This window comes from Lampris incognitus, chromosome 16 (assembly GCF_029633865.1).
Source record: "Lampris incognitus isolate fLamInc1 chromosome 16, fLamInc1.hap2, whole genome shotgun sequence".
NCBI lineage: Eukaryota > Metazoa > Chordata > Actinopteri > Lampriformes > Lampridae > Lampris > Lampris incognitus.
The window spans coordinates 37,807,843-37,832,411 of NC_079226.1; the positions used below are offsets into that span (position 1 = coordinate 37,807,843).

The 24,569-nt window shown below is 42.9% G+C and overlaps 1 protein-coding gene and 2 non-coding genes across 3 annotated transcripts; 2 read left to right on the forward strand and 1 right to left on the reverse strand.

Moving 5' to 3' along the window:
* Positions 1 to 9,546: 9,546 nt before the first annotated feature.
* LOC130126086 (uncharacterized) lies at positions 9,547 to 17,781 on the reverse strand. Its single transcript, XM_056295450.1, has 4 exons — positions 17,703 to 17,781; positions 17,236 to 17,383; positions 10,050 to 10,129; positions 9,547 to 9,899 (listed from the first exon to the last, which is right to left on the reverse strand). The coding sequence occupies exons 1-4, from the start codon at positions 17,779 to 17,781 to the stop codon at positions 9,547 to 9,549; spliced, it is 660 nt and encodes a 219-aa protein (XP_056151425.1).
* LOC130126907 (U6 spliceosomal RNA) lies at positions 12,658 to 12,763 on the forward strand. Its single transcript, XR_008811757.1, has one exon. It is a non-coding gene; the product is annotated as a U6 spliceosomal RNA (small nuclear RNA).
* Positions 17,782 to 24,274: 6,493 nt separating the features above from the next.
* On the forward strand, positions 24,275 to 24,380 carry LOC130126925 (U6 spliceosomal RNA). Its single transcript, XR_008811774.1, has one exon. It is a non-coding gene; the product is annotated as a U6 spliceosomal RNA (small nuclear RNA).
* Positions 24,381 to 24,569: the final 189 nt, after the last annotated feature.

Sequence of the window (24,569 nt, forward strand, 5' to 3'; positions counted from 1 at the left end):
TTTGAGTGGGTTGGTGGAGTTGAAGGCGGAACTAAAGTCTATGAACAGGATGCGTGCGTAGGTGTTTGGTGATTCCAGGTGTTGCAGGGCATGGTGCAGGGCTATGCTAACTGCATCCTCAACAGACCGGTTGGCTTGATAGGCGAATTGATATGGGTCCATCTTTTGGGAGGTGCAAGATTTCAAGTGTGACAAAATGATGCGCTCAAATGCTTCCATGGGCACAGATGTTACGGCAACCGGTCTGAAGTCATTGAGGCAGGTGATCTTGGAGGCTTTGGCACAGGAATGACGGTAGAGAGTTTGAAGCACTGTGGGACTGTACATTGACTTAGAGAGGTGTTAAATATGGTGGAAAATATTGCGGCCAATTGGGTTGCACAGTGGCTCAACAAAGCAGGACTGATGCCGTCTGGCCCTGCTGCTTTCCTAATGTTCAGCTTTTTGAATGTTCTGTCACCTCATCCTCCTGGATGCAGAAGGTTGGAATTGAAGTAGGAGTAGGGGGGATGGCTGGTGGAATAAGTTTTTCAAATTTAAAACGTATTTAATTTAATTTATTTGGGAGGTTATGGTCATTAGCAGGAGGGGAGCAGGGGCGTTTTTTATAATCTGTAATCTCCTTAAGTTTTTTTCCATATTGCTCTGGAGTTACTGGAAGAGAATTGTTGTTCGAGTTTTGTTGCGTAGCTGGACTTTGCTTTTCTTATTGCAGCACGCAACTTACACTTGGCTGCTCTGTACTGATCTCTGTTTCCGTTTTTGTATGCCCAGTTCTTTTCTTTGTGTAGGAAGTGTAATTCTTTTTTCTTTTTTTTTTCCTTCCAATTTTCCCCTTTTTCTCCCCAGTTTGTAGCTGGCCAATTGACCCTTCACTAAGCCCCGCCCTAGAACAGCCACTGTCCAATGCTACGTTAGTAACCGTTACTAAGCAGGGGAGGCCTGGCAAGCTATCGAGGAAATGCCGAAGCGATGTGCTTACGGTACCTGCAAATCAGACAGCAGATATCCTAAAAGTTTGGAGGGTGGGGTCGTATTTTGGGCTTTCCCTAAGCCTGAAACACAAGAGGAAAAATGTCCAATGTGGATCAAACAGTGTGGAAGACCTCACTCACAGCTGAATCCATCGAGGATAAACAAAAACACATGATATCACAATATTTAGTTTTTGTTTTCTGGTGATTACTACTGATATAATAGATCACACACACAAATATAAGTGACTGCTTAGTTGGCTTATGCCCTGGGCCGGCTCTGAATAACCTTACACATGCAGATGTATAATAAACTGAACCTTCCTTTCGTAGCTGGACATTTCTGCTTCATCTTCCAATCCGTTTGTAGGTTATGTGACTGTACAGTGCTGCTTTGTGGGTTTCAAAAATAAGTGAGCGCCTTCTAGAGACATATCTATGTAGCACGTGGGACATGGCTGTCACGTGTTCTGATCCTAGAACGTTCTGCGCATGAACGTTAACCCTCTACAATGAACAAGATATACCAATGCTGCCCTCTACTGGCCCGGTAGGCACATATCATTACATATACTGTGCTGGTTATTGAAGTAGCAGCAGTTTAGCAGTAGTAGTAGTAGTAGTAGTAGCAGATTTAGCAGTTGTAACAGTAGCAGTTGTACTTGCTGCAGTAGCAGTAGTGGTAGTAGTAGTAGTAGTATTTTACTACTTATTGATCCCCTTGGGGAAATTCTCCCTCTGCATTTAACCCATCCTAGCTGTGTAGCTAGGAGAAGTGGGCAGCTGCTGTGCCGCACCCGGGGACAAACTCCATTTCATCTTGCCATGCCTCGGTCAGGGGCACAGACAGGAGTATTAACCCTAACATGCATGTGTTTTTGATGGTGGGTGAAACAAGACCACCTGGAGAAAACCCACGCAGACAAGGGGACAACATGCAAACTCCACACAGAAAGGACCTGGGATGACCTCCCAAGGTTGGACAACCCCGGGGTTCGAACCTAGGACCTTCTTGCTGTGAAGCGACAGCGCTAACCACTGCGTCACCGTATACCTGCCATCTCAAACACTATCCGAGAACAAAGGAGTAGATTTGCTGGTCATTGCTGGAGGAGCCAGGAAGAACTTGCAAGCGACCCTCTGCTTTGGTCACTCACACGTGGAAAGACATGTGTGGGAAGGCCTGCAAGAAATTACATCAATCAACTTGTCAACGACACAGGATGTCCATCTGAGGATCTTCCAGCTGCTCTGCAGGATAAGAGACGGGTGGCGTGAGAGGGTCAGAGCCGTCCGAGGATACTCGACCTGATGATGATGAAAAAACCAAAACAAAATTGTAGGACTATTATAAAACCAAACCAGAAACTTGCTGAAAGCTTTTCCCTGCTCTTGTCATGCCATAGAAGTGTTGTTAACCAGACCACCATGAAGAATCCTGTATGTGGATTCTGAATCTAGATGGATTGGTGCGAACAAGCAATGGTTGACAAATATCCAATAACTTCCCAAAGAAAAGTCATGATGAGGAGCTGCATGCAAACATGTTGTGCTGGAGTCCTTGTCATTTTTCACAACTTTTCATGTTTCTATGTGTTGCACTTTGGCATGAAATGTGTTGTTGCTATAAGACAGAAGTACCAGCAGAACTGGGTGAATGATAGCTTGTTTTTGTATTCAGATATGAGAATGGTTTACCTCTCACACAACAGTGATTAAGCCTAATGTGGTCCTATGAGAGATATAATGATGCTGTGGTTGGTGACTATAAACAGGAGGTGTTGCTGTGATGCAGAAAGGGAACCTGCCATCTTAATCTATCTACCAGTTGTGTGTTGGCAGCGAATGAGAAGGAAGAGGATTATTGGTGATAACATCTTAATGCAGGTGTGAGGCGTCGTTTGCTACAATCCAGAGATGTGAGAATGTACGGAGCAGGTTTTTGTATTGCAGAACAGTGTTGCAGAGCACTGTGTAGACTAGCAGCACAGAAATAAACCCCACTGCTGTCCAGCCTGATGTCTTCAATTATTAGTGAACAGTTTTGGTCTTTATTTGCGTTCCCTTGCAGTTGAACATTGAGTCCACGTTCGGGATATGCACTGTCTTCATACATGTATCCCAGATATTGTATCGTTCCATTCTTCAGTTGTTTGTACCAAAAAATTCGATCGTAGCCATCAATAGTGTGTCGACAGGTGATGGTGGGTGTTTGTGCTGTGTTGCTGTCCAGGACCATGTCAGCTGGAGTCTGGTGAACTTGGTCCCTCAGAGAGGAACCTGTGGAGCAGAAATCAACAGGTTGTGTATGTGATCCATGTTCAGCACGTTACGGTCACATGCTTTACCCTCGCAGCTCTCCTAATAGAAGAATATAGTGGCACTGAAGAGACATTTCACAGCATAACGTTTACATGGCATCACAAGCCATCTTGGCTCTTTTAATTGTAAAACAGCACATTTTATGTGAATGTCAGGAAACCTTTATCAGCCTGACTGTAAGTATCTCTAAAGGTGGTTGATACCTATTAATCTGAAGAAGTCAAGTTTAAGTGGTGATGAAACGGCTTGAAAACCTAAATAAATGAGCAGATGTTACCTGACACCAAAGCATATGCCGTGATGCTGAGAAAAACGATGATCATGCTGTTTGTTCTGAGTGGTTGACTACGAGGCATAATCCAAGTTCATATTATTATTATTATTACTCCGCAACACACAGTACATGGTCTTTAGACTTGTGCAGCTTTGCTCTGGTGAGGCTACGCATCATTTTAGCAAACCCATTTTTCTCTCCAACACATTTATGTGAATGTTGAACACGTGACTATCTTAGAGAGTGACGTCATCAAACCACCTTCCTACCCCCCATATACACCTCAGCTACCCCTCCAACTCGGGCTGCTGAGTGGACATATACAGTACAGGAATGGATGTTATTGTGGTTAGGCTTAGGCTACGCCATGGAACAGCATCATAGTGATAGAATTTAATGGAGGATTACACAACAACAAAGATTTGAGGTCCACGTTTCATTTTGTAAGACAACCAAAAGTCCCCTCACTTAAACAACAAACGGTACATTTGCTGAAAACTTGTCGTAGCTCTCGTAGAGTATTGTCAAGTGGACTGTAGTGAAGAGTCCTGTGTTTTCTTTTTGTTTTTTCTTTTTTAGTTCTTCTGTTTTATATTCAAGACACACACAAGATAAAACAAAACAAAAAAATATTAAACAAAAAAAAAAACAAAAAGAAGAAAAGGAATAGAAAAAAAGCTGCCAGACATACGTATGTAGGTATATAATATCACTTGGCTCACAGCAGTTTTCAAGAAATTACACAGATATTACAAGAGTGCAGATAAAAGGTAAAGAGTACCGGGTTGCATCACTACAGACTGTAATTAACAATTATCTTTCTTTTAGAATGTCAGTGAATGGACCCCATATGCTCAGGAATCTAGATCAGCGTTTCCCAACCCAGTCCTCAAGGACCTCCTGCCCTGCAGATGTCCATTGTAACTCTGCATAGGTAGCCCTGCTTGTACTTACTCAACCAATCATGTCACAGCACTTAATTATGCAAGGTGTGCAACATCTGACATACTTCATTGCTGATTGGTTGAATGACTACAAACAGGTACCTATTCAGGGTCGCAAAGAAAATCTGCAGGATAGGGGGTCCTTGAGGACTGGGTTGGGAAACCCTGCTTTAGATGTATGGAAGCGTATTGTCTCCATCTGTGTGATTATGCTCATACAGATGGAGAGAATACGCATTGAGCCATTTCTGAAAGCAGGGGGGTGCAGGTGATTTCCAATCTGTTAGGATCGTTTTCTCTGCAGCTACCACGCCAGCCATCAATGCCGATTGCTCCTCAGGTGTATGGCTTAAAGCAGACTCTGAGCATCCAAAGAGTGGCAGCTCTGGATCAGCAGGAACGTCCCTTTCATAGACTCTGGAGAACCACTGGAATATTTCACACCAACATCTGTGAGGACAGAGGCAGAAAAGATGCGCGAGAGAACCTTCTTCAACTTTGCTTCCATCACACAGAGGAGAAACGGACGGGTAAATGTTATGTAGTCTGGTCTTTCAATAGTGGAGTCTATGGATGACTTTGAATTGGATCAGTTTATGTCTGACGATCCAAGCAGTGTCTTTGTCCTCGTCTCCGTCTAAGTTTGTCTTTGTTTGATGGCTGGGAGAGCTGGCGCTGGACCGGCTGGGACAGCTTTGTCTGCTGCGTCCTGTGGACCTGGAGCTGCGCCCCAAGAGGTAAGACCGAGGCTGGTCTGACAGGACATGGTAGTGGGGCAGGCTAAGCTAACTGCTAGCCCATGCTGACCGGCAGTTCCGACAGTCATCCAGACTCATTTGCTCTCCCGGACACTGATTTTTTTTTCAGTTTAGATATATGTGTTAGTTTGGATGTGTGTTAGTTTGGATGTGTGTGTTCTTGTAGCTCTTGTAGTTTTGGATGTGGTGTTGTGTTTGTGTTGCGCTGTTGTGGGCTGGAGGAAACGATGTTTCGTTTCATCTTATGTGCGCAGTGCATGAAATGAAACGACAAATAAAGTGTCTCTGATTCTGACGAGATATAGTACATACTAACTGCTGGTCATAATAAATTGAATAAGGTGCTCCCCCCCCTCCCACCCTAAACCCACCTCCCACCACGGACAGCATTATGTCCATGCTTGATCGTTTCCATACCATTGTCATGACTTACTACTGTGCTGGAAAGTCTTAAAATAAACCAGCAGACAATGCATTTACTGAACAAGTTAACTACTTTACTTGCTTTTGAACTGTGCAAAAGTGCAGAACAGTAGCAAAGAAATAAATTATATTCTTATATAAAATGCAAATGTAAAAACACATTATTAAATATATTAAATAAAAAGTTAAATAATGACATACAATGAACAGAGGAACTGCTAACATCTAACATTATAACAATAGATATTAAAGAATATGTAGATGAATAAAAACGTTTTGGAAAACTGTGGTGTTCAAAGGTGTGCAAATGGTTCAGAAAATATCCCAAAATAAAGTGCTTTAATTTATCATTCTCCTTAAAATCTTTGTTTTGTCTCCTTAAAATCTGAGTTTATTTTATTACCATAACTTATAGCAAACTCAAATAACTCAGAGCAAACAATCAAAGCAACACCCAAAACAACAAGTCTCACCAACTAAGTAAACTAAACCCTTTTAGGTGACATACTGTCGTGATGTACTTGCTTACAGTTATAATGCACATGAACCTGACCCCAGCTCTGACATAGGCAGCGGAAATGATTAAACCAGTAGCATTAATTTGTCAGTCTGTTAACAACATGATATCACAATATTTAGTTTTAGTTTTCTGGTGATTACTACTGATATGATAGATCACACACACAAATATAAGTGAGTGCTTAGTTGGCTTATGCCCTGGGCCGGCTCTGAATAACCTTACACATGCAGATGTATAATAAACTGAACCTTCATTTCGTAGCTGGACATTTCTGCTTCATCTTCCAATCCGTTTGTAGGTTATGTGACTGTACAGTGCTGCTTTGTGGGTTTTAAAAATAAGTGAGCGCCTTCTAGAGACATATCTATGTAGCACATGGGACATGGCTGTCACGTGTTCTGATCCTAGAACGTTCTGCACATGAACGTTAACCCTCTACAATAAACAAGATATACCAATGCTGCCCTCTACTGGCCCGGTAGGCACATATCATTACATATGCTGTGCTGGTTATTGAAGTAGTAGCAGTTCAGTAGTAGTAGTAGTAGTAGTAGTAGTAGTAGTATTTTACTATTTATTTTGCCCCTTGGGGAAATTCTTCCTCTGCATTTAACCCATCCTAGCTGTGTAGCCAGGAGAAGTGGGCAGTTGCTGTGCCGTGCTTGGGGACAAACTCCATTTCATCTTGCCATGCCTCGGTCAGGGGCACAGACAGGAGTATTAACCCTAACATGCATGTGTTTTTGATGGTGGGGGAAACCGGAGCACCCGGAGAAAACCCACGCAGACACGGGGAGAACATGCAAACTCCACACAGAAAGGACCTGGGATGACCTCCCAAGGTTGGACAACCCCGGGGTTCGAACCTAGGACCCTCTTGCTGTGAGGCGACAGCGCTAACCACTGCGTCACCTTATACCTGCCATCTCAAACACTATCCGAGAACAAAGGAGTAGATTTGCTGGTCATTGCTGGAGGAGCAAGGAAGAACTTGCAAGCGACCCTCTGCTTTGGTCACTCACACGTGGAAAGACATGTGTGGGAAGGCCTGCAAGAAATTACATCAATCAACTTGTCAACGACACAGGATGTCCATCTGAGGATCTTCCAGCTGCTCTGCAGGATCGAGACGGGTGGCGTGAGAGGGTCAGAGCCAACCGAGGATACTCGACCTGATGATGATGATGAAAAAAACCAAAACAAAATTGTAGGACTATTATAAAACCAAACCAGAAACTTGCTGAAAGCTTTTCTCTGCTCTTGTCATGCCATAGAAGTGTTGTTAACCAGACCACCATTAAGAATCCTGTATGTGGATTCTGAATCTAGATGCATTGGTGCAAACAAGCAATGGTTGACAAATATCCAATAACTTCCCCAAGAAAAGTCATGATGAGGAGCTGCATGCAAACATGTTGTGCTGGAGTCCTTGTTATTTTTCACAACTTTTCATGTTTCTCTGTGTTGCACTTTGGCATGAAATGTGTTGTTGCTATAAGACAGAAGTACCAGCAGAACTGGGTGAATGATAGCCTGTTATTGGATTCAATATATGAGAATGGTTTACCTCTCAAACAACAGTGATGAAGAATAATGTGGTCTTATGAGAGATATAATGATGCTGTGGTTGGTGACTATAAACAGGAAGTGTTGCTGTGATGCAGAAAGGGAACCTGCCATCTTAATCAATCAATCACTCAATCAAGTTGCATTTTGTAAAGCACTTTTCAAGCTGCAACAGCCACTCAAACTGCTTAACAGTTATTTAATTTACACACATGATTGTGTCAGATTTTTTGAGAAAATACATGACTAAAAGCAAGTAGTGTTATTGTTTTATTTATAGAAGTTAGAAATGGGAATGCCCCGAAGAACCCATGAACCATAAACTTCACCTGTCTGTGAAAGACGTTACCAGTTGTGTGTTGGCAGCGAATGAGAAGGAAGAGGATTATTGGTGATAACATCTTAATGCAGGTGTGAGGGGTCGTTTGCTACAATCCAGAGATGTGAGAATGTACGGAGCAGGTTTTTGTATTGCAGAACAGTGTTGCAGAGCACTGTGTAGACTAGCAGCACAGAAATAAACCCCACTGCTGTCCAGCCTGATGTCTTCAATTATTATTGAACAGTTTTGGTCTTTATTTGCATTCCCTTCCAGTCTAACAGAGACTCCAGGTTTGGGATTTGCATTGTCTTGATACACGTATCCCAGGTATTGCATCGTTCCATTCTTCAGTTGTTTGTACCAAAGAATTAGATTGTAGTTCTGAATAGTGTGTCGACAGGTGATAGTGGGTGTTTGTGCTGTGTTGTTGTCCAGGACCAAGACAGCTGGAGTCTGGTGAACTTGGTCCCTCAGAGAGGAACCTGTGGAGCAGAAATCAACAGGTTGTGTATGTGATCCATGTTCAGCACGTTACGGTCACATGCTTTACCCTCGTAGCTCTCCTAATAGAAGAATATAGTGGCACTGAAGAGACATTTCACAGCATAACGTTTACATGGCATTACAAGCCATCTTGGCTCTTTTAATTGTAAAACAACACATTTTATTTGAATGTCAGGAAACCTTTATCAGCCTGACTGTAAGTATCTCTAAAGGTGGTTGATACCTATTAATCTGAAGAAGTGAAGTTTAAGTGGTGATGAAACGGCTTGAAAACCTAAATAAATGAGCAGATGTTACCTGACACCAAAGCATATGCCGTGATGCTGAGAAAAACGATGATCATGCTGTTTGTTCTGAGTGGTTGACTACGAGGCATAATCCAAGTTCATATTATTATTATTATTACTCCGCAACACACAGTACATGGTCTTTAGACTTGTGCAGCTTTGCTCTGGTGAGGCTACGCATCATTTTAGCAAACCCATTTTTCTCTCCAACACATTTATGTGAATGTTGAACACGTGACTATCTTAGAGAGTGACGTCATCAAACCACCTTCCTACCCCCCATATACACCTCAGCTACCCCTCCAACTCGGGCTGCTGAGTTGACATATACAGTACAGTACCTATTTTCTTATCGTTGCTTCACAGCAGCATGAAAACACGACTGGACACCTTTAAAATGGATGCAGGTGTTTTTATCATTTACGCCCACATGCAAATATCATAACGTTTATAAATGAATAGAAGCACAAAACAAAACACAAGTTACCATGCTTACGGTTATATAATGTTGGTGACTTATTGGTGTGTGTTGATTCAAACCCTGCGCACAAATAAAGAAGGACCAATAAGGAACAATAGTAAGAAAGAGCAGCAGACCGAGCGCTCTCCCTGCAGTCCTCAAACGGAGAGGTGCGTCGAGGTCTATGTGACGTCAGGTTTTGATGAAGCCCTGCAGTTCATCTGTACCACTGTGCTCATAGATGGCACAGAAATACAAGGCGCTGTCCACCGCCTCCAAGTGCTTCACAGTAAAAGTCCCCCTCTCAGCTGCAGTCTTGGTGGCAGAGTATTTCTCTTGGCTGTTGTCTCCAAAGTCGTGGTCGGCTCTGCTGGTTGATGTGAACACGATTAGCTTCATCCCTTCACCGGGGACGTGTTGGTACCAGTACATCTGATTATAGCTTGCTCCCTTTGTGTGGTTGCAGTCGATTGTGGCAGACTGGCTCACATTTCTCCACAACACCGTGGTCTGGGTGACTGGTGGATCACTACCCGCTGCCAGACCTGATGGCAGGTTTTGTCATCAGTGTCAGAATCTATACAATCTGCAATGTGCATGAAATTATATATGAATAAATAGATAAACAAACAAATGGACAAACAAATAAATAAATAAAAGTCCTTATTCAGCCCATATGGCAGGCTGCATCTTACCTTTAATAGAAAGCAATGAAAAAGAGACGGTTAGGAAAACATCATGGATCATGGCTGTGTCTAGTTGAGGACCCTTCACTCTATAGATGGTTTACACATATGATTTGTGGTGCTGTGTATCACAACAGACTAGAATTGAAGTTGTGGGTGTGTCTGTAAGTGTTTTTACGTCACATGTCTGTTGTGAACTAAAACCACCTCATGGGTGGTTATGAAAGCATGCACCACCAGTTGCTAATGAGTTTAGCAGTTTTCAGACGGACAAAAGTTTTTAATTGGCATTTCACACTAACTAAAAACTGAAAAACAGGGTGAAGTGTGGAATAACCTTTATTCCTCAGTGAAACTTCTGACACTTAAAATCAGTTGTGAAGTACACTTGGCCCAACAGTCCCTGCAGTCACTGACCTGCCATTTCACATATATGTAAGGCATAATGTACAGCCAGCAGGTCATTATTGTGACATTATTTCACAATAATGACCTGCTCCCTATACATTATCCTGCTATTACACAGCTACTTACTAAAGACATAAATCATTTGACCAACATGTTGAATTAAACGTGACTTTATTGATTTAAAGTATTTTCTTGCTTCCGCTAAAATAGTCCATTAGTCTGTTAGACCTGTATCCATAGCAACGGTCTGTGAAATAACAGGCCGCAAAAGCCAGCATGTGTGACGGTATGGGGGGGTGTTAGTGCCCATGGCATCATGGGTAGCTTGCACATCTGTGAAGGCACCATTACTGCTGGAAGGTACATACAGGTTTTGGAGCAACATGTGCTGCCATCCAAGCGACGCCTTTTTCAGGGACGTCCCTGCTTATTTCAGCAAGACAATGCCAAGCCACATTCTGCACGTGTTACAACAGCGGGGCTTCGTAGTAAAAGTGTGCGGGTACTGGACTGGCCTGCCTGCAGTCCAGACCTGTCTCCCATTGAACATGTGTGGCGCATTATGAAGCACGAAATACGACAACGGAGACCCCGGGCTGTTGAGCAACTGAAGTCGCACATCAAGCAAGAATGGGGAAGAATTCCACCTACGAAGCTTCAACAATTAGTGTCCTCAGTTCCCAAAGGCTTATTGAGTGTTGTTAAAAAGAAAGGTGATGTAACACAGTGGTGAACATGCCCCTGTCCCAGCTTTTTTGGGATGTGTTGTAGACATCAAGTTAATAATAAGTGAATATTTACAAAAAAAAACCCCAATAAAGTTGATCAGTTTGAACATTAAATATCTTGTATTTGTAGTGTATTCAAGTGAATATAGGTCGAAAAAGATTTGCAAATTATTGTATTCTGTTTTTATTTACACAACGTCCCAATTTCATTGGAATTGGGGTTTGTATTTGGCAACTATATGACTGTTGTTGCTACTGTAGCGAATTCGAGGGGGCCACGCAACCACAGAACCTGCCGCGGCCGAGACGCGAACCCATATCGCTCGCACCGCAGGAGACATCGCTAACCGCTCGGCGAAAGGGTCTGACACGGTAGCCAGCGGCTAGCGTGTCTACTTATCTATTCAAGTTACACTGCACATTGCTTATGTAACCGGTTATATTTCTTGCCCGGTGCGGGATTCAATGCGAGGTTTACTGCGCCACAAGGCGACATCACTAACCGCTCGACTAAAGGGTCAGTATCTTATTAATAGTTTACACTTATTACCGTTAGAAACGTCTTGGTTATTCACTTCCACCAAACGAACCCACGGTAGTCAGATTGCGATCGCAACGATTTATGACGGACCGGGGATACGTCGACTAATGCTCATGCATCATCCGCCCAAGATGGCGGCCTGAGCAGACACACTGTGCCGCTGCACGTCTGTTGTCGGCTGGATTTGCTGTTGTGTGTGTTTTTTTTTTAATCTTCCTCGCTTTCTGTGTGTCTATTTGATGTTTAAATCGGAGAGTACTGCCGGCGTCGTGTGTGGTTTCCGCTTCTCCCACCATCTTGTCTTTCCCCTCTCTCTCCGTTTTCTCGGCCCTCCGTGCTAGCCGCCTAACTAGCTAACTGGCTAACTAGCACTCGGCTAACGTTAGCTTTACGTGACCTCTGGCCTCCTGGCTCTGCACGCTAGCTCGCACATCTGGCTCCGTCCCTCAACTCCAGCTGGATGTTTTTATTTTGTTTTCCCTCGGCAGTGGACGCTATCCCTCTTTGGGTCGCCATCATTTTTTAAAGCGACTTCGAGTGTTAGAAAAGCGCTATGTACGTGTAATTTATTATTATTATTATTGTTGTTATTAATGCTTGCAGTCCTCTGTCATTTCTGTGGTGTGAGATTCTACATGGTCTGCCTGCTGTTCCTCGTGGGAGCGGGTTTATCCATCGCCGTGTCTCCTCACCGCTACACCAATCCTGGCTGACTGACGCAATAACTCCCAGAATTCTTCACGGTTTTCTCGCACAGAAAAAGTGTTAAAACAAATACGTTTAAAATCATTATAAACATTTCAAAACCAATCCACATCCCATTTGCGAGGTCTTGTGTTGACTGTGTTGTATTTTGTACATATTGAAAAGATTGACAACCTCACGGGGATTCCTTTGGATTTAGCGTGCTTTATATAGCGCCCAGACCCATCCCATAGACGTGTTGCTCCGGCAATACACATACTAAAATTGGAACGATACAGAGAAGATTAGCATGGCCCCTGCGCAAGGATGACACGCAAATTCGTGAAGCGTTCCATATTTTTTTTTAATTTTTATGTCTATAATATTTATTCAGCTTTCATAGCATTTGCTATAACGGCGTAAAAAAAGACCCCTAGTGGCGAGTTGTGTACCTGCACTGTGTAATCTCAGACGGTAGGAATCCCTTTGAGAAGTGAAAGCTGACTGCGGTTGCTTTTTCCTCAGCGGTCAAGTGTTAATGTAACACGTGGTGATTTAAAAGGTGTTGGGTGTTTATGTGGCAGAGTTGATCACATCAGCGTTATCCGCTGTTATTCCAACTCCGCAGAGATGTAATTCAGCTCCCACGTATTTCACCTGTTCGGTCGGAGACGAGGAGACAAGTCGGCTCCATTCTCCTCCTCCATGCAGTTGTACAGGGTAAGCGCAATTACGTTAAACTTACTGAAACAATTATAAAACGATGGCGTGTACAATAAAACAACTAAGGATAATATTTGCTTTACAAAGATGTTTGTTTTCAGAACTGTACAACAAATGTGTACAGGTGATTAGCTAGCTAGCACTGTATGGTAGCTAGTGTAGCCGGTTATTTTCTTGCCCGGTGCGGGATTCGAGACGGAGTGTATTGCACCACAAGGCGACATCACTAACCGCTCGGCTAAAGGGTCAGACCCGTTAGCTAGGGGCTAACGTGTCTTATTAGTAGTTTACACTAGCTAGCCATTAGCTAGTAAAACCGTCTCCAGCTGTATCAGTGACGATGTAACAACAGTTGCCATCAAGCGCATGACTGTGGAAAAGCAAAGCTGTGTTTTTGCTGTACAAATCTTGGTTTTGCTGGAGCTGAAGGGTCGCGCTGTATGTTTCTTTCATGGCGGTTCAAAGTCAACGTGACCGCAACTATCACGCACACGCGTTACACGTGTCTGTAGTTGGCCTCTTTTTATTTTTTGTATTTGTATTTTTTTCTTTTTTCCCCTTTCTTTCTTGCACGTCCCAGTAAAAATCCTGGTCCAGGTGAAGAACAGCCAACAGCAGAAGTACGTGAAGTTGGAGGAGGTTGAAGGACAGTTTGACTTTATGCAATTCCATGAAAAAGGTGTGTAATTTTACTTACGCTTGTTTGAGGAAAAGTCTTTAAAAATACACCCACATTCTTTTATAACATCATTCTGAAGCTCCTTCATGTTGGAGACTTTTTTACACGCCTTTAGCATACCCTTTGATAAATGGAGATGAGGCCTACAATGGTTCTGTTGTCTGTGTATTTTATTATTTTCACAGCGCTATCCGTGGATGTGAGGTGGGTGGTGTAAAGTGAGCATAGCCAGGGGGACAGAACAGAGCCCTGAGGAGCACCTGTACTGAGGGTAAGAGGGTGTGAGGTTAGGTTATTAACCTTCACCCTCTGTGGCCTGTTCTACAGGAAGCCCTGAATCCAGTGGCATATGGCGGGGTCAATGTTCATATCCAAGAGTATGTAAAGAGTTTGAGTGGGTTGGTGGAGTTGAAGGCGGAACTAAAGTCTATGAACAGGATGCGTGTGTAGGTGTTTGGTGATTCCAGGTGTTGCAGGGCATGGTGCAGGGCTATGCTAACTGCATCCTCAACAGACCGGTTGGCTTGATAGACGAGTTGATATGGGTCCATCATTGGGGAGGTGCAAGATTTCAAGTGTGACAAAATGATGCGCTCAAATGCTTCCATCGGCACAGATGTTAGGGCAACCGGTCTGAAGTCATTGAGGCAGGTGATCTTGGAGGACTTTGGCACAGGAATGACGGTAGAGAGTTTGAAGCACTGTGGGACTGTACATTGACTTAGAGAGGTGTTAAATATGGTGAAAAATATTGGGGCCAATTGTGCTGCACAGTGGCTCAACAAAGCAGGACTGATGCCATCTGGCCCTGCTGCTTTCCTAATGTTCAGCTTTTTGAATGTTGCTGTCACCTCATCCTCCTGGATGCAGAAGGTTGCCATTGAAGTAGGAGTAGGGGGGATGGCTGGTGGAATAAGTTGTTCAAACTTTGCATAAAACGTATTTAATTTAATTTATTTGGGATGTTATTGTCATTATCTGGAGGGGAGCAGGGGCGTTTTTTATAATCTGCCATTTCCTTAAGTTTTTTCCATATTTTTCTGGAGTTACTGGAAGAGAATTGTTGTTCGAGTTTTGTTGCGTAGCTGGACTTTGCTTTTCTTATTGCACCTCGCAACTTACACTTGGCTGCTCTGTACTGATCCCTGTTTCCGTTTTTGTATGCCCAGTTCTTTTCTTTGTGTAGGAAGTGTAATTCTTTTTTCTTTTTCTTTTTTTTCAGCCACTTTTCCCCCTTTTTCTCCCCAGTTTGTAGCTGGCCAATTGACCCTTCGTTAAGCCCCGCCCTAGAACAGCCACTGTCCAATGCTACGTTAGTAACCGTTACTAAGCAGGGGAGGCCTGGCAAGCTATCAAGGAAATGCAGAAGCGATGCGCTTACGGTACCTGCAAATCAGACAGCAGATGTCCTAAAAGTTTGGAGGGTGGGGTCGTATTTTGGGCTTTTCCTAAGCCTAAAACACAAGAGGAAAAATGTCGAATGTGGATCAAACAGTGTGGAAGACCTCACTCACAGCTGAATCCATCGAGGATAAACAAAAACACATGATATCACAATATTTAGCTTTTGTTTTCTGGTGATTACTACTGATATGATAGATCACACACACAAATATAAGTGAGTGCTTAGTTGGCTTATGCCCTGGGCCGGCTCTGAATAACCTTACACATGCAGATGTATAATAAACTGAACCTTCCTTTCGTAGCTGGACATTTCTGCTTCATCTTCCAATCCGTTTGTAGGTTATGTGACTGTACAGTGCTGCTTTGTGGGTTTCAAAAATAAGTGAGCGCCTTCTAGAGACATATCTATGTAGCACATGGGACATGGCTGTCACGTGTTCTGATCCCAGAACGTTCTGCGCATGAACTTCAACCAAACTAGATATACCAATACTGCCACCTACTGGCCCAGTGGGCACATATCATTACATATACTGTGCTGGTTATTGAAGTAGTAGCAGTTTAGCAGTAGTGGTAGTAGTAGTAGTAGTATTTTACTACTTATTTTGCCCCTTGGGGAAATTCTTCCTCTGCATTTAACCCATCCTAGCTGTGTAGCCAGGAGAAGTGGGCAGCTGCTGTGCCGTGCTTGGGGGCCAACTCCATTTCATTTTGCCATGCCTCGGTCAGGGGCACAGACAGGAGTATTAACCCTAACATGCATGTCTTTTTGATGGTGGGGGAAACCGGAGCACCCGGAGAAAACCCACGCATACACGGGGGCAGCATGCAAACTCCACACAGAAAGGACCTGGGATGACCTCCCAAGGTTGGACAACCCCGGGGTTCGAACCTAGGACCTTCTTGCTGTGAGGCGACAGCACTAACCACTGCATCACCTTATACCTGCCATCTCAAACACTATCCGAGAACAAAGGAGTAGATTTGCTGGTCATTGCTGGAGCAACAAGGAAGAACTTGAAAGCGACCCTCTGCTTTGGTCACTCACACGTGGAAAGACATGTGTGGGAAGGCCTGCAAGAAATTACATCAATCGACTTGTCAACTACAGAGGATGTCCATCTGAGGATCTTCCAGCTGCTCTGCAGGATAGAGACGGGTGGCGTGAGAGGGTCAGAGCCATCTGAGGATACTCGACCTGATGATGATGATGATGAAAAAACCAAAACAAAATTGTAGGACTCTTATAAAACCAAACCAGAAACTTGCTGAAAGCTTTTCTCTGCTCTTGTCATGCCATAGAAGTGTTGTTAACCAGACCACCATTAAGAATCCTGTATGTGGATTCTGAATCTAGATGCATTGGTGCAAACAAGCAATGGTTGACAAATGTCCAATAACTTCCCAAAGAAAAGTCATGATGAGGAGCTGCATGCAAACATGTTGTGCTGGAGTCCTTGTCATTTTTCCCTACTTTTCATGTTTCTATGTGTTGCACTTTGGCATGAAATGTGTTGTTGCTATAAGACAGAAGTACCAGCAGAACTGGGTGAATGACAGCTTGTTTTTGTATTCAGATATGAGAATGGTTTACCTCTCAAACAACAGTGATGAAGCCTAATGTGGTCCTATGAGAGATATAATGATGCTGTGGTTGGTGACTATAAACAGGAAGTGTTGCTGTGATGCAGAAAGGAAACCTGCCATCTTAATCTATCTACCAGTTGTGTGTTGGCAGTGAATGAGAAGGAAGAGGATTATTGGTGATAACATCTTAATGCAGGTGTGAGGCATCGTTTGCTACAATCCAGAGATGTGAGAATGTACGGAGCAGGTTTTTGTATTGCAGAACAGTGTTGCAGAGCACTGTGTAGACTAGCAGCACAGAAATAAACCCCACTGCTGTCCAGCCTGATGTCTTCAATTATTAGTGAACAGTTTTGGTCTTTATTTGCACTCCCTTCCAGTTTAACAGAGAGTCCAGGTTCGGCCCTTTCGGTGTTCACATTCATGTATCCCAGGAATTGCATCGTTCCATTCTTCAGTTGTTTGTACCAAAGAATTCGATTGTAGCCATCAATAGTGTGTCGACAGGTGATGGTGGGTGTTTGTGCTGTGTTGTTGTCCAGGACCATGTCAGCTGGAGTCTGGTGAACTTGGTCCCTCAGAGAGGAACCTGTGGAGCAGAAATCAACAGGTTGTGTATGTGATCCATGTTCAGCACGTTACGGTCACATGCTTTACCCTCGCAGCTCTCCTAATAGAAGAATATAGTGGCACTGAAGAGACATTTCACAGCATAACGTTTACATGGCATTACAAGCCATCTTGGCTCATTTAATTGTAAAACAGCACATTTTATTTGAATGTCAGGAAAACTTTATCAGCCTGACTGTAAGTATCTCTAAAGGTGGTTGATACCTATTAATCTGAAGAAGTGAAGTTTAAGTGGTGATGAAACGGCTTGAAAACCTAAATAAATGAACAGATGTTACCTGACACCAAAGCATATGCCGTGATGCTGAGAAAGACGATGATCATGCTGTTTGTTCTGAGTGGTTGACTACGAGGCATAATCCAAGTTCATATTATTATTATTATTACTCCGCAACACACAGTACATGGTCTTTAGACTTGTGCAGCTTTGCTCTGGTGAGGCTACGCATCATTTTAGCAAACCCATTTTTCTCTCCAACACATTTATGTGAATGTTGAACACGTGACTATCTTAGAGAGTGACGTCATCAAACCACCTTCCTACCCCCCATATACACCTCAGCTACCCCTCCAACTCGGGCTGCTGAGTTGACATATACAGTACAGGAATGGATGTTATTGTCGTTAGGCTTAGGCTACGTCATGGAACAGCATCATAGTGATAGAATTTAATGGCGGATTACACAACAACAAAGATTTGAGGTCCACGTTTCATTTTGTAAGACAACCAAAAATCCCCTCACTTAAACAACAAACGGTACATTTGCTGAAAACTTGCCGTACCTCTCGTAGAGTATTGTCAAGTGGACTGTAATGAAGAGTCCTGTGTTTTCTGAATGTGACATGGTCTTATAAAGCTAATGGTGGTAATGGTAGATAGTATTTAAAGTCTTTCTTGTGTTACATATAATGTTTAATTTGTCTGGTATCCACATAACCTGGCTGGTAACCAACAGACACGTATATGTGGATTAAAATACTACATGAATGGCAGCACAGTATTAATTATCCTGTAATTTGATTTAAAAAGTATATTTCTTGCTTCCGCTAAAAATAGTCCATTTGTCCGTTAGAAGTGTATCCATAGCAACGGTCTTTGAAATAACAAACCACAGAATGCTGTAACTGACCAATCAGAATCCAGTATTCAACAAAGCCATGTAATAATGATATTTAATGTTCTCAGAAATTGTTACCTGTAGAGTAACATGTGACATGTGATCTAACCTAGTTGGCAGCCATATTGTCCAGCTATGATGATCACAGATAATATTGAAGAACCAAATCCTAAAAAAATGTCTAGACAGTTCTGTTGGTAGGGATGTGAAATAGTAAGAGTAAAGTCTTTTAGGTGGTGAAATGTGTGTTGCATTTCCTTCATTCTTTGTCTCAGCAGCTGTGTGTGCTAGTTCTTTAGAAGTAAACACCACAACACAAAGGAAACCAGAGCCTCATATGTGACTGTTAGGTTGGTCACAGTGATGTGAGGAGTTATCACAGTGGCTTTATATTTGGTACAACAGGTGGAGGGAGGGAGGGTCCAACAGGTCTGTGATGTGGTGTGATCCTGTACACACATGGATCAAAGTCCACAGAGTGAATCAAACTGTAGATGGGAGAATTAGAGGAAGACGCCCCCTACAGTGGATGAGAGAATACTGCCATGCAGTTGGCAGCAGTTAGATGCTACAGTATATGAGGGTTTTTGTTCAGCTATGGAGGACGTCTGCATCACTGTGTTGGCTGACAGCACAGAAATACAAGCCTTTATCCTCTGGTTCCAACTCCTTCACCGTCACACTTCCACTGTGAGCGTCTGGCTTGGTGGTGGGGAATTTCTCCTGACTGAAGTCATTTTCATACGCAGGTTTACCACTTGCAGTTGTAAGGACTATTTGTTTCAGTCCTTCCCCTGGAAGCTGTCTGTACCAGTCCATTTGGTTGTACAAAGCACCCTTGGTATGACTGCAGTTCATTGTGGCAGATTCACCCTTGTTTCTCCACAGTACAGAGGTCTGGATGACATCACTCCCATCCATAAAACCTGTTTATATGTGCAGTAAAGGTTAGTCAAGACAGTTATTCCAATTCACAAAGACGTTTGCTTAAAACCATTTCCACCATTGACTTTTAGTGTTCTAATTCCTCCATCAGTAAAACCTGTATTGAAAATGTTACACATGGAAAATTTGTTTCAAGGTACAATTGTGGTTTAAAATCATTACAAAACTATTTTTCAGTGAGATAAAATCAGATTTATTGACAAAACACATTCGCACATACAACTTTGACTCTGTGGGTTCTTCACATGTGTGACAATGAACGTAACACAACAGCAAACAATAGAATGTTTAAATGAAAAAGAATAGGAACAAGCAAATAAGATTAACAATGAAATCACCCCTTTTTAAAAGTAAGACTTATTCTTTAGATGATGTGTCCATCTCTGCTACAGAGAGGTGATGATACTGTACATTACCTGTACTCCAGAGCAGTAATACCGACAAGCTGAGGAGGCCATGTTGGATGATGATAATGTCCATGTGCTGGAAGACAGAGACCAACAGGCTTATTATAGAGTCATACACTGTTTCTCTAGTCAGTGATATGAAGAGGTGTCATAGACTCTAGCTGGTAGAACAGGTGTTGGGAGTGTCCCAGCGTTCTGTTCGTCAAAAAAAAAACAGTAGTGTCAGTTAATGGCAGTTTCATTACATCCTGTAACGTCTTGAACTTAAATAATTATAAACTACAGTTTTTATTTAAGCCAAGCAGGATGATGTCCCTCACCAACATGTCAATTTCCTGCTGACTGTTCACCAGAACTACTAAATTATCTGCACAGGCTGACAGTTTTAAGGGTGCACTACAACCTGTGATAGTTATACCCCTGAAGTTCAGATCTACGTTTATGTAACAGAGACTCAAATGCTAGGGAATACAACATGCCTGAGAGGGCACAGCCTTGTCTAATTCCCCTTTGGATTTGAAAAGGAGCACTCAAACCACCATTAAGTTTCAGCCCACTGTGAATGTCACAATACAGAACCTTAATTTTGTTAATGAACCAGGACCAAAACCAAAGGCACTCGATGTGAGCTATAAATATTCATGCTCAACACGATCAAAAGTTTGTTCTTGATCAATTGATAGGATGCCAGCTTGGAGGCCAAACAGTTTACAGATCTCTAAAAAGTCTCGAATCAGAATGATGTTTTCTGAAATCAACCTGCCAGGTACACAGTAGGTCTGGTCAGAATGAATCACTTGTTCCATCACTTCCCTCAGCCTGGTTGCTAACACTTGACAGGACCTTATAATCTGTGCAAAGCAGAGGCACAGGCCTCCAGTTTTTAATGGACTGTAGGTCACCTTTCTTAGGCAGTAAGGTGAGAACCACCCTTCTGCAGCTTAATGGCAGATGCCCTCTGGTGAGACTATAATTTAGCACTGCCAGCAGATCCCCTTCAACTACCGACCAGAAAGATTTGTAAAAACCAACAGGTAGACCATCAACTCCCGGAGCTTTCCCACTCTGCGTGCTCTGCAGAGCAGCATAGAGTTCATCAGAGGAGAGAGCTGCTTCCAACTCTACATTACTCTGCTGTTCAACCTGAGGGAGATCGGTATAAAAACTCTGAGACACTGACTGCTGCTCTCTATGCTCACATTTAAACAGATTACTGTAAAAATAGACAGCACACTGACGAACTGCAGTATGGTCACTCAGCACCTGCCCAGTGTCAGATTTTGAATGAATGAATGAATGAATGCCTTTATTTGTCATTGCACAGCTGTACTACAAAATTAAGTGCAACTCCCCCAGTGGTACAAAATAAATGAATAAATATATATATGTGTGTGTGTGTGTGTGTGTGTGTGTGTGTAGTATATGTGTGTATATATATATATATATATATATGTGTGTGTGTGTGTGCACGATATATATTATACACACACACACAAATAGTCAAAATACAAATAGACACACATATGCAGCACAATCAACATATAGATAATGTATGCCTATGTGTCTAAAGTGTAATATCTATTACACTAGATAAATAGTCTGTGTATTGCACTAACCCCAGTCAGCATATTCACTGCACATGCCAGATGTACAGGTGTTATTGCACAGTTTCAGGATGTTATTGCAACCATGGAGTTTTTTTTAACAGAGTTCAGTTCTTTAATGACTCTTGGGGTGAAACTTTTCAAAAGTCTGGAAGTACGGGTCTTGAAAGACCTATAGCGCCCCCCAGAGGGCAGCAGAGTGAGAAGGTGGTTGCCTGGGTGAGATGAGTCCTTGATTATGTTTGTGGTCGGACGTCGGCAGCGCCGTCAGATGCCACATGCAGATGTTGAGATGACCAAAAAAATCGCCAAACACAGAGTTCATGTGGAAAGGGCAATTGCCAAAATTAAAAAGTTTAAGATTGTTTCTGGTAGAATACCAATGTCCCGACTTTCCAACATAAATCAGATATGGTACGTGGTTAGCATGCTGTCCAACTTCCAACCACACATCATCAAAGACCAGTGATCAGGAGGCGCCCTGGTGGCTAAGGGTCCCCTCCTCTCGTACCTTTCTGTCTACAAGGTGTATTACTGTCCTATAATACAGGTACATGTCCATTAAATCCTTTTTCATGTGTCTTTAGTCATATTAGTCCTATGTAATATTGTATGATACTAACCTACTTGAAATTACTTGTACACTATTGCCTATGTAACAAGTGACTTTTGGATACAAAATAAATACTTATGTTGACTGAGTCAAATCCTTTTTCATTTACCTGTTGGCTCAAACCACTTCCAAGGGGGTACTTGTTTTCCCCCATAGTTATATCGATAGGCGGTCTGTTCGCCAAGTAGCTGATGGGTGCTCCCGTCTGCTGTCTCAGTGGTGCCAAGTCCTCGTCCGTTATTGAGGGGGTCCTTGGGAAATAATATGAAAACATTATTAATATCAATATGGACTACTGCTGAATATGTAAAGTATGTCATTTTGGGGGGAATATGACAGGTCATTCCAGGTAGTCAGTGACAATCCAGTTAACTTACCTGCTCCCGGTGTAGTGACAGTCAACTGGTCTCCGCTTTCGATCCTGTCTAGCCTTTGCGACCACCACCGATGATACGGGCACAGCCTTTATTTTACCACCTCTTGGTTTGTGCCATTGTTGTGGCAAACTTGTGCAGGACTTAGCTGACTCTTCTGTTCTTGCCTTTATGAGATCCAGTGTATGGATCAAGCCCACGATGTGTGAGCAATATCCTGGTGCACTTTAAACAAACGGGAAAGTGCATGTGAGCTCCCCTGATCCTGCTGGCTAGCCTGGCTAGCTAAAACATAGCCTAATGTTAGCTAGATGTGAAAGCTAGCTAGTGGGCTATATGGACTCATAACTAAATGTCAGCTTAAAATACAACTTAAAATACCCTGCTGTACACGAGTATTGTTGTTCATTTATCTCCTTGTCCTTAACGTGAATAGTTAAGACGTGGGGTGCCTGGGTCTTATATTGGGACCTGTAGGCTACAGCCTCGATTTTTATTTCCTCTTCATTCACACGCTGACAAATTATATCACGGATGTAGCTTTCAAATGCATATTGCAAGCCTTTCTGTCTACTTCTCTCTGATATCTCCTTGCTTTTCCAGAAATTGGATGTCAATTCACCTGGAATATCTGTCATTCGAGGGAAAGATTCGTATGGTTGAAACCACCTAACACGATGACTGACGTGTCAGGGTTGGAGTTTCCACCATGGGAAATGTATTGCGAAAGTTCGCTAATGGCTGTGTTAGCATTAGCTTGTGGTGGCATGTAAACACCAACTAATACAGTTGAAGTGAATTCTCTGGGAAGATACTATGGTCTGCATTTCAAACTGATGAATTCAGTTTTGTTATTCACTTCCACCATACGAACCCACGGTAGTCAGATTACGATCGCAACGATTTATGACGGACCGGGGATACGTCGACTAATGCTCATGCACCATCCGCCCAAGATGGCGGCATGAGCAGACGCACTTTGCCGCTGCACGTCTGTTGTCGGCTGGATTTGCTGTTGTGTGTGTGTGTTTTTTGTCTTCCTCGCTATTTGTGTGTCTGTTTGTTGTTTAAATCGGAGAGTACTGCCGGCGTCGTGTGTGGTTTCCGCTTCTCACACCATCTTGTCTTTCCCCTCTCTGTCTCCGTTTTCTCGGCCCTCCGTGCTAGCCGCCTAACTAGCTAACTGGCTAACTAGCGCTCGGCTAACGTTAGCTTTACGTGACCTCTGGCCTCCTGGCTCTGCACGCTAGCTCGCACATCTGGCTCCGTCCCTCAACTCCAGCTGGATGTTTTTATTTTGTTTCCCCTCGGCAGTGGACGCTATCCCTCTTTGGGCCATCATCATTTTTAAAGCGACTTCGAGTGTTAGAAAAGCGCTATATACGTGTATTTTATTATTATTATTATTATTATTATTATTATTATTATTATTATTATTATTAATGCTCGCAGTCCTCTGTCATTTCTGTGGTGTGAGATTCTACATGGTCTGCCTGCTGTTCCTCGTGGGAGCGGGTTTATCCATCGCCGTGTCTCCTCACCGCTACACCAGTCCTGGCTGACTGACGCAATAACTCCCAGAATTCTTCGCGGCTTTCTCGCATAGAAAAAGTGTTAAAACAAATACGTTTAAAATCATTATAAACATTTTAAACCAATCCAAATCCCATTTGCTACGTCTTGTGTTGACTGTGTTGTGTTTTGTACATACTTGAAAAGATTGACAACCTCACGGGGATTCCTTTGGATTTAGCGGGCTTTATATAGCGCCCAGACTCACATCAAATATGTGTTGCTCCGGCAATACACATACTAAAATTGGAACGACACAGAGAAGATTAGCATGGCCCCTGCGCAAGGATGGCACGCAAATCCGTGAAGCGTTCCATATTTTATTATTTTTATGTCTACTATATATATTCAGCTTTCATAGCACTTGCTATAACGGCGTAATAAAGGCCCCTAGTGGCAAGTTGTGTACCTGCACTGTGTAACCTCAGACGGTAGGAATCCCTTTGAGAAGTTAAAGCTGGCTGCGGTTGCTCTTTCCTCAGCGGTCAAGTATTAATGTAACACGTGGTGAT

Excerpts from the sequence above, each read along its gene's own strand:
- LOC130126086 (XM_056295450.1), bottom strand. The coding sequence starts at position 17,781 with ATGCCTCGTAGTCAACCACTCAGAACAAACAGCATGATCATCGTCTTT. Across the intron at positions 17,384-17,702 it reads GGCATATGCTTTGGTGTCAG|GTTCCTCTCTGAGGGACCAA; the intron begins GTAACATCTGTT and ends TCTGCTCCACAG. Across the intron at positions 9,900-10,049 it reads TTCATTGCTTTCTATTAAAG|GTCTGGCAGCGGGTAGTGAT; the intron begins GTAAGATGCAGC and ends ACCTGCCATCAG.